Genomic DNA, 18,948 nt, shown 5'->3' with positions numbered 1-18,948 from the left:
AACATCCAAAGATGTAATCACCAGAGAACCTTTCCTTCAGAGTAAAATTGGTTTAATTTTAGTCACTAGCCCATCTGGCACTCCCTTTCTATCCGTTGCCCTTTACCAAGATGATATTTCCTTTTCAAACTTTATGTATGTACAAAACATCATTTCTCACTGGCAGGTTCACAGCAAGCTACTTCCTTTCCTTTACATTAGAAACTTATCCATACAAGAAAACGGAAATTAAATTTCCAAACATTAATTAAAATATTGGTATTCAATGGGAGGATGATTTGGGTAGTTTCTTTTTCCCTTTTATTCTTCTTTTTATTTATTTTTGGATCAACCGTGACCATGAATAAACAGCTATATGGTGATACAGTGAACTGATTGTACAATTTGAATGATTTTATGATATATGAATATATACTATATCTCAATAAAATTGCATTAAAAAATCATACAGAAAATAAAAGCAAATGAAAACATAGGGAAAATATTTAGAACATATTGTGCAATACGAAGCATAACGATGTAGACATATAAGAACTTGTGTTAAAACATATTTCAGAAGATTAATTATAAAAAGATGTGAACCAACATTTCAGAAAGAATAAAAACAAATCACAAAAAAAAATCTGGCAGCAATGTTCTGGGAGAGATCTATTTCAGTTAATGTTTACCAATAGACTATTGTCCAAACGTTAGGCTAAATCATTACTGACCATTAAATTTGAACCAAACTTGAGTAATAAATGCATCTTAAATTCTGTGGTTGTGTCACTACTGATTGACTTAATGAACTAAAATTTTCACACATGAAAAATAAAAACAAAAAAATATTGGTATTCCAGACAAAATACAAACATGGTAAAGAATTCCAACTTGAAGAACTACTCAGTGACCCATATACATGTTATTTTATTTTATTTATTTTTTTGTATGTGATATGGTGGGGTCACATTTCATTCTTTTTCCATGTGAGTATCCTGTTATTGCAACACCATTAGTTGAATTTTTGTTTGTTGTTTGTTTTTTGGGGGAAGTACAAGAACCAGGAATTGAACCTGGGTCTCCCGCAAAGCAGGTGAGAATTCTACCACTGAACTACCCTTACATCCCCCCATATTCATTTTACTTTTATCATATACCAAACCTCATTAATTTCTACTCTATGTACATGAGTAGCAACAACTGTAATTTTATGTAAGATCAATTTTATAAGTAAGCCAATATTAAGATATAATTCAGAGGACAAAGAAAGTGTAGAATAGTTGTAACAAAAATACAATTTTATAATAAAAGTATTTAAGGAAAATTGGACTTGAATTTCTGGCCTATATCTTTCATTACTTTCTTCAATGAACAAGCCTTATAATTTTGATTTTTACTTCTAAAAATCTAGAAAATTAAAAAAGCAAACGTAGAATTAAAAATGAGTGTTTCAGTGGCTAAGATAATTCAAATAGATTCAAGAGGCTATTCTGGAGGCTATTCTTCAGGAAGCTTCAGCTAGATTTTGCTAATACCATGGTTTGCCAAACTCCAACCAAAACCATTCCTGTTAACCCAAAAGATAACCTAGGCTCTATCTGAGACTCTACAGAAGTTTCACGAACTAAGCTTACTTTCCAGAAACCTATATCCTCCAGATGGGTTCCTAGGCCAGATGGGTCCTGAAACCCAAGGAGGTCAGGCTCCCCAGAATATCAACTCGTTCTATTCCCCGTCTCAAACTAATGACAGCCCTTTCCAACATGAAAAAGTCAGAAAGGACAGAGGCCAAATACCCCTAAGTCCAAGAAACCATCATCTAACACAAGGTCCCATAGATGCTTCTGCACAAGCTTGAATCTGTTATGTCCCCTGGAAAAGCCATGTTCTTTAGCCCTCACTCAATATTGCTGGGTGGAATCTTTTTTATTATTTCCATGGAGATACGACACACTGAATTGTGGGTGGTAACTTCTGATTAGATGGTTTCCATGGAGATGTGTCTCCACCCATTTAAAGTAGGGTTGTTTACTGGAGCCCTTTAAGAGAGAATCATTTTGGAAAGAACCAACAGAGTCCACACAGCCATAGATCTTTGGAGATGAAGAAGGAAAATGCCTCCAGGGAAGCCTTATGAAATGAGGAGAAAGCTAGCAGACCTCACCAAGTGCCCACCCAGCTGAGAGAAACCCTGAACTTCACTGGCCCGTTCTTTGGAGTTACCTTTCTCTGAATGCCTTAATTTGGACAGTTTCATGGCCTTCAAACTATAAACATGCCACTTAATAAATTCCCTTTTTAAAAAGCCATTCTGTTTCTGGAATATTGCATTCTGGAAGCTTACAAACCAAAACAACAATGTATCAAAATTTATGGGACGCAGCAAAGGCAGTGCTCAGAGGGAAACTTACAGCCCTAAATGCTTACATTTAAAAAGAACAGCGAAGGTGGGCAACAATGGCTCAGTGGCAGAGTTCTCGCCTGCCATGCTGGAGACCCAGGCTCAATTCCAAGAGCCTGCCCACACACACACACACACACACACACACACACACACACAAATGAAAAAGAAAGAAAAAGAAAAGCAAGCTCAAGTCAAAGACCTAACTGCATATCTAGAGGAACTAGAAAAAGAACAGCAAACTAATCCCAAAGCAAGAAGAAGGAATAAAATAACAAAGAAGAGAGCAGAAATGAATGAAATAATAGAGAACATTAACAAAACCAAAATTGGTTCTTTGGAAAGATCAATGAAATTTACAAACCTTTATCTGGACTGACAAAGAAAAAAGAGAGAAGACATGAATAAAGAAAATCAGAAATGGCAGGGGGTGGGAAGGGGGGAGCTTTACTACTGACCCCACAGAAATAAAAAGGAGTAAGAGGATATTATGAACAAATGCATGCCAACAAACTAGGCAACCTAGTTGAAAGGGACAAATTTTTAGAAACACACCCACAATTAGAGGAAATTAACACTAGAGGAAAAAGAAGGTCTCAACAAAACAAATAAAAGTAAAGAAACTGAATTAGTCATCAAAAACCTCCCAATAACAAAAAACCAAGGACCAGATGGCTTCATAGGTAAATTCTATCAAACATTCCAAGAAGAATTAATACTCAGCCTGTTCAAACTCTTCCAAAAAACTGAAGAGGTGTGAATGCTACCTAGCTCATTCTATGAGGCTAATGGCACCCCAAATACCAAAGGCACATAAGATACAAAAAAAAAAGGAAATTACAGACCAGTTTCTCTTTTAAATATAAATAATATAAATACAGAGGCAAAAATATTCAATAAAATACTAACAAGGCAAATCCAGCAGCATATTAAAAGAACTACAAACCATGATGAAGTAAGTGGGTTTTAACTCAGGCAAGGATGGTTCAATACAAGAAAATAATACAATGTACCATATATTAACAAAACAAAGGGAATAAAACATCTGTACTGATGCAGAAAAATCATTTGACAAAATTCATCATCCTTTCTTAAAAAACACTTAGGAATAGAAGGAAATTTCCTTAAGATGATAAAGGGCATATATGCAAAACCTGCAATTAATATCATACTCAAGGTCAGAGACTGAAAGCCTTCCCTCTAAAATCTGGAACAAGAAAAGGATGCCCACTGACACCACTGTTATCAATGTTGTATTAGAAGTTCTAGCCAGAGGAACTGGGGGAGAAAAAGAAATAAAAGGCATACAAACTGGAAAGGAAGAAATAAAACTTTTGCTATTTGGAGATGGCATGATTCTATAAATAGAGAGTCCAAAAAATCTACAACAAAGCTATTAGAGCAAATAAATGAACTGAGCATATTGGCAGCATACAAGATCCGCACCTAAAAATCAGTAGTGTTTCTATACACAAGCAATGAGCAATATGGGGAGAAAGTCAAGAAAAAAAATTCTACTTAATTTTACCAACTAAAACAAATAACTCAGAATAACCTAAAACAAGGATGTAAAGGACTTATAGATGGAAAACAATAAAACTTTGCTAAAAGAAGTCAAAGAAGAGCTAAATCAATGGAAGGAAAATTCGACATTCATGCTTAGAAGACTAAATTTGGTAAGATGTCAATTCTACCTAAAATGCTATACAGATTCAATGTAATCCCAATAAAAATTTCAACAGCCTACTCTGCAAAAATGGAAAAGCCAACTATTAAATTTATTTGGAAGGGTTAGGGGCTCCAAATAGTCAAAATCATCATGAATAGGAAGAACTATGTTGGAAGACTCAATCTTTCTGACTTTAAAGCTTATTACAAAGCTACAGTGGGCCAAAACAGTATGGTACTAGCACAAGGATAGACATCTAGACCGATGGAATCAAACTGGGAGTTCAGAAATGGACAGTCACATCTACAGCCAACTGATTTTTGACAAGGCTGCCAAAGTCACTCAATTGGGAAAGAATACTCTCTTCAACTAACAATGCTGCGAGAACTGGATATCCAGATGAAAAGGGTGAAAGATGACACCTATCTCATACTATGTACAAAAATTAACTTAAAATGCATAAAAAATGTATATATATATATAAGAACCATGACTATAAAACTCCTAGAAAAAAATGTAGGGAAGCATCTTTTGCATCTTTTGTTAGGAAATGTTTTTTTTTTTCTCCAGATTTTACATCCAAAGCATAAGCAACAAAAGAAAAAAGATAAATGGGACCTTAAAATTTTATGCAAAGGACTTTATCACAGAAGTCAAAAAGACAACCTATTTAGTGAGAGAAAATATTTGGAAACCACATATTTGATAAGGATTTAAATATCCAGACTATATAAAGAAATCCTACAAGTCAACAACAAAAAGACAACCTCCTCAACTGGAGAAAGTATTTGGAAACAACCTATTGCATATCCAAAATATATAAAGAAATCCTAGAACTAAACATTACAAAGACAAACAATCCAATTATAAAATGGGTAAAAGACCTGAACAGACATTTCTCAAAAAAGAATATATAAATGGTGAAGAAGCGCATGAAAAGATGCTCAACATCACTAGCCATTAGGGAAATGCAAATCAAAACCACAATGAACTGAATGCATATGTAGAATGGTATGATTTCTAAATGTTGGGTTAATTTCTTTTTTCCCGTTAATTAATAAATAAAATAAAATAAAATAAAATAATTTTAAAAAAACCACAATGAGATACTACTAGAATGGCTACTATTAAAAAAAACAGTAACAGAAAATTACAATTATTAGAGAGAATGTGGAGAAACTGAACACTCATTCATTGCTGGCAGGAATATACAATGGTGCAGCCGCTAAGGAAGACAATTTGGCAGTTCCTCAGAACAATTAGGTACAGAATTACTTAGCATATGACCCAGCAGTCCTTCTTTTAGGTATATGCCCAAAATAATTGAAAGCAGAGACTCAAACACATATTTTCACATTGATGTTCATAGGGGCATTATGCACAATTGTCAAAAGATGGAAGCAACCCAAGTGCCTATCAAATGATGAATGGATAAACAAAATGTGGTATATCACATAACATGAACTATATTCAGCATTACAAAGGAATACAATATTTTAAGCTACCCAATTTTTATTTCCTTTACCCTTTATCCTGTTATACTAGTAGTCAACAAGAGGGCAGGATAAGGGGTATAGTACATATGAGTTTTTTCTTTTTTCTTTTTCTTTTTCTGGAGTGATGTAAACACTCTAAAAATGATCATGGTGATAAATACACAACTATGTGATGATACTGTGAGCCACTGATTTCACACCATGTATGGACTGTATGTATGTGAAGATCTGTCAATAAAAATATTTTAAAAAATAGCAATGAATCTCTGATTCATGCAAGAACATGACTGAAACCTTGAAAACATCATGTTGGGTGAAATTAGCCATACAGAAAAGGACAAATATTATATGATCTCATTGACATGAAATAGCAAGAATAAACAAACTCACAGAGCCAGAACCTAAAATATAGGTTACTAAGGGCTGGGTCTGTGGTAGAGAATAGGGAGTTAATGCTTAATTTGTACAAACTATACAAGGAATATACAAGACAATGAACCCTATTATAAATGATGGACTATAGTTAATAGTACAATTATACTAGAAAAATAATACACCCTACTGTAAACCAAGGACTGCAGTTAATACTACAATTTTAATATTCTCTCATCAATGGTAACAAAGGTACCACACTAATGCAAAGTGTTAATGATGGGGAGGTATATGGGAATGTTGTATTTTTACATGATTTTTCTGGAAATCGACAATTACTCTAACACATTTTTTTGTTTTTAACTCTGGTAACAACATTTTAATAAAGATGTCATTTCCTTTACAAATTAAATTGTTACTAAAAAAAAAAAAAGAAAACTGAAAGTTCTGAAACAACAAAGTTTGAGAAAGATTCTCATTTTAGTCTATATGAATCCTCTATAAATACTTTTTAAAGGAATTCTTCATAAGAAAACATGAGAATTACTCAACTCACTTCCCAATACCAAAAATAGTACTACAAGGTTGATAGGAGATTTCTGTCATTTTTCAATTTACTAGGTTAACTGGTCTTATTCTTAGAAATCACTCCAAAGTGAAATAGAGAGCTTAAAATGTAGTATGTCAATAATCAACCCCACAAACTTATGAAATTTGCTGTCAGACATTCTAGGTTTGAGACCCAGTATTACCATAATACTTTATAGGGTTATTAGGGGCTTAATCAAATTAATGCAAAGGTATCTTATAGTTATAAAAGACCACACCAATCAATGTATTACCATCTTTAGGAGAAATTTTGATACTATGAATACAATTCTAAATCAAGACATTATGATTACAATTAGAAACCAAGAGTCAATATCATCATCAACAGAGATTTACATTTATTAAGAGTAAGGAACACATATTAACCCATTTAATACTGACAGCGACTCTATGAGGTTGGTACCATAATCAACCCCATTTTGCAGAAGACTACATTAAGATAAAGAGGCTAAATAACTTGGAAGTTAAAATGGATTTATCTATTCCCTCAGGAATATCACTAATATTTTTTGTCCTAATGTACCTGCTTGCAGCTGTAGAATCTTTGATTTTCTTTCCTTCCAAAGAAGCTAAATGTTGTTCCAAAGCATCAAGAAGACTGCTGGGGGCCTGAAATGGTAAAAATATTCATTTCATGACAATCAAGGCTACAGGTTAATAAAAAGAAAATATCCATCTAATAGGTAAAAAAAAAAAAAAAAATTCAAACGAGTTTTAGCTACTTAGTAAGAATGACAATCTTATTTTTATTAAATAAGCATGATCTAATTAGAGGTATTTAAAAACATAATGAAAAGAATACAAACCAAAGACTAAAAAACACAACATTAAGAGGGCCTGCAAATACTTAAATAGTGAACTTATCTGGATTTTAAGTGGAATCATACTGTTGGACATGCAGCAGGTACTTAATAAGTACTTGCTGAGTAACTGAAGGAGAGCAAACATTACCTTCTGAATAATTATTGATAAATGAAACAAGACTAGCATCAGGAAAATGTAAGTTAATATCATAATGTGATAAAACTTCTCAACCACTAGAAAGGCTAAAATTAAACAGACTAGCAAAATTAAATATAGGTAAGGATATGGAACAATTGGAACTTTTATACATTGCTGGTGGGAATACAACCATCTTGCAAAATATGATAGTTTTTTATAAAGTTAAGTATATAATTCAGCAATAAGTAAGTATATATTAATTGTACATTCAACAACACAAACAAATCTCAAAACATTATGAAAAAAGAAGCCAGATACAAAAGTCATATGACTCCATTAAGTTCAAGAATTGATAAAACTGTGCTATTGATCAAAACAATGGCTGTGTATGGAGAGGACAGCAAGTGACTGGAGGGAGTCGAGGAAACTTTCTGGGCAATTGAACTGCTCTGTATCTTGAATGGTGTGTTGGTTACATAAATGTTTACACTTATCAAAATCAAATGAAAAGAATGTTTACCTCAATTTTCTTTAGAAAAAAAAGGAAGACTAGTTTTTAAACTCAGGCTATATGTTAAATCTCAACTAATACAAAGAATTAACTTTCATTTCAGAGCGCATAACTTTAAGTGAAACAAATGCCATCAGTGGCATTTACTTCTTTAAATATTCTTTAGGATTTAAGATAGCTTCTGGATTAGAGGGTAAAAACAGTTATAAGAGCCAGTGTCTAGCTAATTTTTCTACCAATTATGACCTGAACAATTTCCTTCCTGCAGTATTTTCTCTAAGACCTCGGCATAAAGCAGATGTAGCAAAAAAAAAAAAAAAAAAAAAACATTTAAAAGCAAAAATACTGGCTTGTAAGATTGACTTCTGTGAGAACACTTGTGTACTACCTCCCCTTCCCCAATACAATGCTTGCTAAATTGGTAGGCAAAGCACTGTTCAAGGAGCTATTGGCAGAGGTGATGACGATGATAGCGATTAATACTTAGAAAGCTGGTATAACATGACATTGAGCTATCAACCTTGCAGGTAATCATAAATCTATGAGGTAGACTTTTACTAGTACACTCATTTTATAGAAAAACAACTTGAGATGGTGAAAATTAAGTAACTAGTCCAAGATCAAATTTCTGAGACATGGCAGGAGCCAAGGTAAGATCTAAGGCACATCTAACCTTAGAGCCTACATATTTAAATTTTTTGCTATAGAATCCTTAATTAAAACTGTGGTCATTGAAACTTTTCTCTGAAGAGTTTAAGCTATAGGCTTAAAAAGAGTAAACTATCAAGTTATGATAAAGATAAACCATGTCTAAAATCCCTTCTAAATATTCTTTAAAAGTAAACCCACATAGCAAACACTATAGGAAATGTAAAGTTTCACATGTTAAAAAGAGCAATTTATGACATAGAAAAAAAATCTGAAATTTCCATTCTTTTGCATTACCACCATTTTCCTTAAAAGTGTAAACAGCTTGATTTCAGTTCACTTTTGAAAATTTTCTGAATCCTCAAAGAATGCCTAGCAATTCTGCTCAGGGATATCAACGGGGGGGAGAAGGGGGAAAGAAGGGAACTACACCAAACTTACCCAGAACCAACACCATTACTATTAAAGGACAGACACAGGAAGATAGCCTGTAACTTCTAGGTCTGGCCTGAAGCAGATGCTTTTTAAAACAAAATATAGGGGGGAAGGTGACATGACAAATGGGGTGGGTACTAGGGAAAAATCTGAAGCTACCAAATCAATTTATATTCAAGCAATAACTCTTCACACATTTAGACCAGAATAATGTCTATAATCTATAAATAAATCTATTGCATACTCTTAAGTCTTAAGATCAGAGGAATAAACCAGAACAGCGAGTACAGAGAAACACAATAAATACCATTAACAAGAGAGTATTTAAAAGATCCTCCATCTCATCAAAAAAATTAACAAAAGATATGAACAAAATCTTTAACCAAATGGAACCACGAATGGTGAATAAACCTATGAAAAGACATTTCAAACTGTAAATTGAAACAAAGATTTCTTACTTTAATGCACCAGATTGGTAAAATTGAAAATATTGAACAAACAAGTAACAGTAAGAAAAAAAAAATAGCATACAGAGCGCCCTCATTAGGATTTCTAGTTTGTGCATGCTTGTGCTTAGGTTAAAACTGTAAGCTTTAAAATAAACAGAATATAGTACTACTGCCAATAATAAACAAAAACTTAAAGGAAAGAAAAAAGTATTGGCAAAGTCCCTTGAACGATGAGAGAAAAGATATGGAACTATTAAACTTTACCACCAGGGATACCCCTGATACTGCGTCAAACATTAGGGACACTCAAATCGATAGGCCAAGACCTTGATCTTGAGGCCTGCTCCTGTGAAGCTAATTCCTGTGAAGCTAAGCCGTCCTATAGTTGTGCCTAAGAGCTACTTTCAGAAAATCTCTTTTGTTTCTCAGATATGGTCTCTCTTTCACTAAGCGCAACTCTGCAAGTAAAATCATTACTCGATCCACTATGTGGGACAAGACATCCAGGGGTGAGACTCCCCCTGGCAATGTGGGATAGGACTTCCAGGGATGAACCTGGCCCTGGCACAGTGACAACACATTCTCGATCAAAAGGGGGAAAAGAATTGTAACAAATAAGGTATCAGTGGCTAAGAGAGAGTTCAAATAGAGTCCAGAGGCTATTCTAGAGGCTACTCTTATGCAAGCTTCAGCTAGATATTGATATTTACCATGGTTTTCTTCCAAACCCCAACCTAAGGCTCGACCTGAGATTCCATAAAGGTTTCATGGACTGTGATTACTTTCCAGAACCCTACAATCTCCAAAAGGATTCCTAGGCCAGATAAGTTCTGAAACCCAGAAAGGCAAGTCTGTCCAAAATATCAACTAGTTCCACCCTGCTATCCCATATTATCGACAGCCCTTTCCAAGATGAAGAAATTAGAATGGGTATAGTCCAAATAGCCCCCAAGGATTGGAAGAAGGATCAAAGGAGAAGGTGGAGTTATAACAGAGAAGATAGGCTTTAACAAATGAATATGACTGCTGAATTATTACATTGATATTTCTTTTAGTCTCCAGTGTCTTGCAACAGCTAGGAGGGAAAAACCTAACAATTCTGGAACTGTAACCCACACCAAACTCTGAAACCTGTTCTATAACTAATTGTTGCAGTATGCTTTGAAATCTATTGCTTTTTTGTATACAAGTTATTTTTCAAAATAAAAATTACTTGATTAATTAAAAAAGAGATGTCCCAGTTAATTCAAAACAAGGTAATGAGATGTTAACTATTAAGTAGAGGAAATACAAGTATTAGATGGATACTTTATGCTGGGTACTTTCATTATTAAAATTCAGTAGGCAAAACACTGAGAATAAATGAGAAGAAAATGCAGATACAGTTCTTTCCAAAACTTTTTTGAAGATGATGATAAAGACAATATAATAATAGCTAACATTTATTGAATACTTACTATTCAACTCATTTCCAGCTTACTCATTTAAGTCCTTGGACCAAATTTAAGAGGTAGGTACTATAATATTTCCATTTTACAAACAAGAAATTGAAGCACCGAGTACTTGCCTAAAGTTATAGCCCACCTAGTGGCAGAGGCAGGACTCAAACTAAGGGAACCTTGCCTGTAAGCCTGCTTCTTAACTCTATTTTATTTTGAAGTTTTATCTCTAATAATCCTACCTATGTCAAATAGCCAAAGCAGAAGGTTTAAAGGGGGAATAAAAATAAATTTTGAATAAAATAATTCTCTGAGGGCATAGTGAAAAAAATACGATTTTTCAAATACTATTCTCTAAGTTTAGTTCTAACGGTATGATTTTTGGTTTTTGTCTGTTTTTAATGATGGGAGAGAATAAAAGTGAATACAAACGTCACAAGGCTCACACTCTTTGCCTAAAACCTCAATAAATGAAATGAAATGGTTTGATAGTGGCTATACTGATCAATATAAGAGGTGTTTAGACCATTCTGTGGTCATAATGTTAGAACAATCTCAAACAATATATCAATATGCTTAAATCTGTCAAAAAAATTTTATTGATCTCCCTGACATTAAAGGCTATATATTATTCATCTTTGTACCTTTCATACCTAGCAGTACCCAGCTGTCAGTGAACGGATATTATAATAATATACTTGCCTGTGAAAGATCTGGTATATCACCTCTGTCAATTCCAACTTGCTGTAAGAAGAAGAAGCATTGCATTTAATAGATAAAGTAAAATAAAAATGCTTTATAAATAAAATTTAGGAAAATGACATGTATAGCTGGTAATAAGAATACTATTTTAGATAAAATATAATCAGAAGAAAATTTAATTTCCAAAGATGAGATTCATTAACTCTAGTAGATTAGATGCTATCTGAGGACTCTAAAAGTTGCAGCAGAAGGGGAACTGAATGAAGGTGGAAGTCCAACAAGATTATTAAGGTTGTCTATTAAGTTTGGCTTAAACAGACTATTAAGAGATCACCATGCCTTCTGAGCACCTATATATAAGATACCTTATCAAAATCTGAAAAATCCATTTCTTTAGGTCACAGGATAAAAATAACTGGCAGGAATGGGAAAGGCTAACCATGAACAAGTTCCTTGTGGTATAAGAAGCAGTTAAAGAACCAACCTGATGACACTAACATTCTCTCTCCATCAAGTATGATCTCCCTGGTCATCATGTAGATAACACTGTTTTAAACCTGATGTTCTGTCAGGTAGGCCAGGTTCTTACATAAATGGCAAGTGATATCTAACCAGGATGTAACTGTCTCCAACAAAGCACTGCCAACTCACTTTTATGAAAAGCCAGGCACTGTGTAATTTCCAGGAAAAAAGGTAAAAAGTGTACCTACACTGACACCCAAATTGGAAAACTCTTCTCTCCTGTGGGTATGCTTCACTTACTAACCATTCTCTCTTCCTTTTACCCAATTTCTCAGGGACCAGTTCCAGAATGATGCCAGTAGAAAATCTGATAATCTAATGCATACTAAGATGTTAGTGGGTAATCACAATCTAATACATTTGTCCCCTTCATACGTATTTGAAGAGGTTACTCTCGTCTTTATGCCAAGAACTAAGATCTCTTAACAATGAAAGCGTGAGCTGCAAAACATAGCCTCAGGACAGAATACTTTATAACGGGGAGTCATATCTCTCAAATCATATGAGATACATGGTCTAGTTTATCTCAGAGTAAAGCAAGCAGATCTGAAGATAAATGTAAAGAAAAGGGCTTAAAACTTAAGGAGGTAACTGTAACTACCAAATGCAAAGAATTTAAAAGGCTAATGGGAAAATTAACAAATTAAAACTTCTTTAAAGAATTTACTGGAGTTATAGCATAAATAATTTCTTCTTATGGTTTAAGTCAAGTACATGATTGATTCTACAGAAATGAAATTCTCCTTGAGAGATATTTTAAATCCAAAAGAATTCAAGCAGACTTTAGGAAACAGCTGATTATTTTCTTCAAAGGTTTCGTTAGCCTGTTCCATCTTATTGACTACAACAGAATAAAATGAAATATTACTATGGCAATATAGAGCCTAGAATCACCAACCTGCTAGTTCCAGAATAATGATCTTGATATAATTAAGCAATATTAGCCTAATCAAATTCCGGAATTATCCTATAAGACATCTCTGGGGATGACTGGGAAGAGGGTAGAGGAAGAAAATCTTAAAGCTGCCTCTCTGCTACCAAAAAAAAAAATGCCTGCCAACATTACCATAACAACCCTCTGTGACAATTTCAGAAAATTATTTTTAAAACAGATTTGCAAAAACATATTATCTTATAGCCTCCATTAGTGGTTTCCACAACCAATGAGAGCCAAACAACAACTATAGCAAATTCATTTCTGAAGGCAATGAAAACATTTTGAACCATGTGGCACCAACTGAAAATGCCACTGGAGAAAACAGATTTGCACTGACATTGAATATTCTCTACCACATGTAACACAGAAAATCTCCTAAAATACACTGTTAATTCCAGTATACCACCTACCTAATTTTATACAAGTAAAAGGTTTAAAATTAGATTATCTGCTGATATTTAATATTGAATTCATTATCATAGAATGTATTTTACTCAATATTACATCATACAGCACAGAATTCAATACATAAGGTTGATAAAATTTATTATATACCTTACTAAAACATTTCTTTTGTCTGGATACTAAGTGTTTTCTTCAAATGCCACACTTAAAGGTTTTTGTTTTTTTTAAAAAAAAGAAAGTTAGAAAGTAAATTCACTTAAAGATAGTATACCTCTGCAACTTTGAGAAACTCTGAGATTCTTGTCATCCTAGTCAAGAACTTCTTATAGATGTCAAGACCTTCTTTGCACTGGTTCTTTTTCATATCAAAATATTTTTCTGCCAAAAATAGATTTAAAAATACTTTTATTCACACCAAAATACGTCAAAAATGAAAAAGATTAAATAAGAGCTCCTAAGAGATTGTACAGGTTTCTGACAGTATATACACACATCCCAGGAAAATACCAATGTTATATTAGCTTAGACATTAAAAGAAAATTAGAATAATTATTTAAACTATTATATTAAAAATATAAAAATTATTTGACTTTACTTACATTACTAGTTTGTTCTATAATGCTTCTTTCCTCACGGTTCCCTAAATATGTATTTGCATGTAAACACATATGATATTTTACTCCAGTCAAAACAGCACCAACATCTATTTCCAAGTAGTCTTATCCTAGTAACTTTAATGAAGATGGCAACTTCACAATGTCTAAATGTCCCTTGGAAACATTTAATATAAATTAATGTAAATTTAATATAAAAACAGTAGCAATGAGCTTAATTTATATTAATCATAGGATGAAAAACCATGCCTTCCAAAAGTTTTAAAGAAAAAGAAATCATTTTTCACTTGTGGAATAAGCAAAATTTCTTTATTCCCTTGGATTAAAACCCTGGATGAGTTCAGGCTTAAAAAAATAAAAAAGATTTAAATAAATAAAAAAAGGGGGGTGAGGGGTACAGTGAATCAGCAATACTGGAGTCACATTGACATATGACACTCAGTATTCAGCATCCTTTGCTGTACTTGTTTACTTCATCCAAATTCCACTGAAATACATGAGCATTTTCTAGGCAAATCTGATTACATTCTATATATACCAAATATACAACAAAGCACCATGAATTCCTAAAGTGCCTCAAAAGTAGAAGTATCGCAGAATAAGAATATGGGTCTTGAATCCTGTGTAGCTAGCTAAATGTAATAACAGAATACATCCCAGAGTATATCAAGCAGATAATCAAAAAGTATTGGCAAAATTCCTTGAGGAGTAGGAGAAAAAGTATGGAACTATTAAACTTTATCACCAGGGAAATCCCTGATACTGTGTCAAACATTAGGGACACCCAAATCAACAGGCCAAGCCCTTGATCTTGATGCTTGCTCTTGTGAAGTTTATGTATGTAGTAGAGAAGCTCAGCCTACCTATCGGTGTGCCTAAGAATCTTTCATGCTCAGATGTGGCCTCATTCTGTCTAAGTTCAACTCTGCAAGTGAAACTATTGCCCTCTCCCCTATGTGGGACATGACATTCAGGGGTAAAAATCTTCCTGGCAGCATGGGAGATGATTCCCAGGAATAAGTCTGGCCCTGGTCAGATGGGATCAACAATGTCATTCTGAACAAAAGGAGGGAAAGAAGTGTAACAAATACAGCATCAGTGGTTGAGAGAGTTCAAATAATGTCGAGAGGTACTCTGGGGGTTACTCTTATGCAAACTTCAGCTAGACATTGCTACCTTTCATAATTTGCCAAACCCCAACCAAAACCATTCCAGCCAATCCCAAAGAACACTTAGGGCAATATGTAAGATTCCACAAAGGTTCCATGCACTAGGATAATTTCCCAGAAACCTACAACCCACAGTTGGGTCCCTGGACCAGATAAGTCCTGAACCTAGAGGAGCCAGCCTTTACAGAACATCAAGCACCTCCACCTTCCTACCCCCTTTTTACTGACAGCTCTTCCAACATGAGAAAGGAAGAATGGGCATAGTCCAAATACCCCTGAAGAGTGGGAGAATGATTAAAGGTGATGGTGGAGTTATACAGAGAAGGTAAGGTTTAATAAATAAGTATGATTGCTGAATCATTATACTGATACTTCCTTTAGTCTCCAGTATCTTAGAGCAGCTAGAAGGAAAAACCTAAGGTTGTGGAATTGTAACCCATACCAAACTCTGATATCTGTTCTACAACTAATTGTTGCAATGTGCTTTGAAATTTATTGCTTTTTTGTATGCATGTTATTTTTCATGAAAAAGTAAAAAAAAAAAATTTATTCTAGCCTCCTGTGTTTTGGAGTAGCTAGAAGGAAAAATCTGAAACAGTGGAATGGTAACCTATAACAATGTGAAATCTGTTCTGTAACTATTTGTTGAAGTGTACTTGAAAATCATTGCGTATGTATATTTAACAATAAAAGCCATTTAAAAAAATAACATATATTGTATGCTTCCATTTATATGAAATGTCAAGAGTATATAAATTCATAGAGATAGAAAGTTAATTAATGGTTGCCAAAAGTCTAGGCGGGGGGGGGGGGGGGGGGGGTGGGCGAACGGGGAGTAACTGTTTAATGGGCATAGGGGTTTTGTTAGGGAGGAGGGGTGCAAATGTTCTAAAATGTATTGTTGTGCAACTCTGTGAATAATCCAAAACCATTACATTTATACTTAAAATGAATGAACTATACAATATGTGAATGATAATAAAGCTGTTTTAAAAAGTAAACAAAAAAGTGGAAGGCACTGATAAAAATAAATGCTTAATGTATTTTAAATTATAGCTTTTAAAATTAAATTCAGAAACATTATCAATTTTATAATCAAAGTTTATTATGGAGTAAATTATGAGGAAATAAGCTTTTCTGGGTCAGAAAAATTCCAACTTAAATTTTATGGGTTTTTATATTTTTAAAAATTAATGTGATAAGTTCATCTAGCTGAGCATTCTGTAAAAAGTATTTGATTACTTAAGCATGTGTAACAAGGTATAAAATTCTTTTCTCCAAATAATCTATTACAAGGTAGGAATAATTCTCAATTACTTTTTAAAGCAGCTTTAATAATAACGTGGCCAATATTATTTGTCTATATGTCACAAGAAAAGAAACAAAATGCTTTTAGGCTACAATAGTATTTACCCAACAGGTTAATAATTCCTTCATTGTATGCTGCAAACAGTCTAATGGCATCTTTGAACAGGAGCATGAAGGCAGCATTTATTACCCCATTTGTAAGTTCGTTGCTATTAACCTGTGAAAATTTGGAAAATAAGATTAGCTAATCTTAGGCTTTAAATAGCACTAACATAAAAACTTCCTTCAAATTAAAATACAGTAAATTCACACATCTAGGCATATTAAAGAAAAAGAACATTTATTTTTACAATCAGAGTTATAGCCAAATAGAACAAAAATCTCGGTAAAATGGTTCAAATTTATATAAAAGTCATGAAACAAAAATTCTGCAGCATTCTTCAAAGAAGCCAGAAATAAATCATTACAGACAAAGGTGATGTCATTTACCCTTTAACTCTTAAAATTCCTAGGCTATGTCTACTCACTCAACTTTAAATAATTCGAATTGCAAAATAAAGCCTATTTTTTGGATGGGAAGCTCACCATGACACATGAAAGATTTTGTAATATTTTAAAAGCAATAAGTATTGATTAAATTGGCTACTATAATCATCAAGGCTCTGAGCTAAACTATGCAGAAGACATTTATTTTTAAAAAATATACACTTTCCCAATATTACAATTAAACTCATTTTTAAAATGGTAATAATACCTCGACCTTACACAGTTACTGTGAGAATTAAATGATATAATTATAAAGAGCCTAGTGTATTGCCTAGCACATAAGTGATCAATATTTATTTTTTAAAAAAATTATTTGGTTACCAAAAAATTTGCACTCAACTTTCCATAAAGAATACTGGAAATACCTCTAATTTTAGCTCAGGAAATAATAAAATGACCAAACAAAGTAACTTTCAGCTCTTTTAAAGATAACAGAAAAATCTATATGACAATTAACTTATATCATCAGATGTATCAAAACATAAGTGTAAAGCTCAAAGATAAATAAGAAACTGGTAAAAATTACTTATAGAATATACAATAAGGTTGAATTCTATTTTATAAAGAGAACTCTAATAAATCAATAAACCAAATGACAGAAAATTCACAAAATAAAAAAATACATATGGCTAATAACATGTGAAAAGAAGTTCAACTTCACCAACCAGGCAAATTAAAATAAAGTAAAAATAGTGAAATATTTATTCTTGAGCAGCAAATAAGAAGGGATCAAAATAAAAGGTATCAGTTAGTGCCAATAAGGATGAAGAAAAACAGGTACTCTCATACTCTGTAGACAAGTGACTGAATCAATATTTTTGCAGTGAAGTTGGCAACATTCACTAAAAACTTTAGTGTGTATACTCCTTGAATTACCAAATTCGTTTTCTATGCATCAGTTCCACAGAAATGGGTTTACAAATGTCTTGATAGACATGTACAAATACACACAGGTATTTAAGTGCGGCATGCATAGGATAAAAAAATTGGGAAAACTCAGTATCCATCAACAGGAGGATCAGGTAAACTGTTTACAGACACTGAAAATAATAAATAATTCTATAAAGATGTCTTACAATATGTTAAGTGAAAGACAATCATAGTTGAACCTCTGAGCCACTATACAAACCAAAATAATGCCCTATAGTTACATCAATTTCCTGTATAGATAAGAGGTCTACAAACATTTTTTTGGAAAGGGCCAAATAGAGAATATTTTAGTCTCTGCAGGTCATATGGTCTTTGTCATAACTACTCAACTCTACTGCTATAGCATGAAAGCAGTCACAGAAAATACGTAACTCAATGAACATGGTAGTGCTCATAAAACTATTACATATGGGCACAAATCTGAATTTCATATAATTTTCATATGTCACAAAATATTCTTTATTTTCCTAGCATTTAAAAATGTAAAAATCATTCTTAGCTTATAGACCAAAGAGAAACAGGCAGCGGACCTGCTGTGGTTTACAGGTATACGTACCATAGAAAAACATGTTCTTAAACCTAATCTATTCCTGTGGGTGTGAATTTATTGTAAGTAGGACCTTTTAATGAGGTTATGTAGTTAAATTGTGGCCAACCTCAATTGTGACAGGTATTATTCTTATTACTGGAGTCTTTTATAAGTAGAATGAAATTCAGACTTCGAGAAAGCAAGAGGAAGCAGTCAGAAATAGAACATCAATGGAACCGGGAAGAAAAGGGAGAAAACAATAGAGCCACACGACGTGCCTCGCTCGCCATGTGACAAGTTAAGGACCAAGAATAACCAGCAGCCAGCCCCAGAATG

At 33.3% G+C, this 18,948-nt stretch overlaps 1 protein-coding gene across 12 annotated transcripts in view; it reads right to left on the bottom strand.

The window, feature by feature from the left end:
- Positions 1 to 18,948, bottom strand: part of PICALM (phosphatidylinositol binding clathrin assembly protein) — a 175,392-nt gene that overhangs the window by 42,037 nt on the left and 114,407 nt on the right. For all 12 annotated transcript variants that reach the window (XM_077113351.1, XM_077113355.1, XM_077113350.1 and 9 more), the window contains exons 6-9: positions 16,713 to 16,824; positions 13,788 to 13,894; positions 11,653 to 11,694; positions 7,050 to 7,135 (exon numbers count right to left, since the gene is read on the bottom strand). In XM_077113351.1, coding sequence (XP_076969466.1) covers positions 7,050 to 7,135; positions 11,653 to 11,694; positions 13,788 to 13,894; positions 16,713 to 16,824 — 347 coding nt within the window. The remainder of the gene's footprint in view (positions 1 to 7,049; positions 7,136 to 11,652; positions 11,695 to 13,787; positions 13,895 to 16,712; positions 16,825 to 18,948) is intronic.

Source organism: Tamandua tetradactyla, chromosome 8 (assembly GCF_023851605.1).
Source record: "Tamandua tetradactyla isolate mTamTet1 chromosome 8, mTamTet1.pri, whole genome shotgun sequence".
In the NCBI taxonomy this organism is placed as follows: domain Eukaryota; kingdom Metazoa; phylum Chordata; class Mammalia; order Pilosa; family Myrmecophagidae; genus Tamandua; species Tamandua tetradactyla.
Note: the sequence above shows the minus strand (reverse complement) of the source record. Positions and strands in the feature narration are given on the sequence as shown.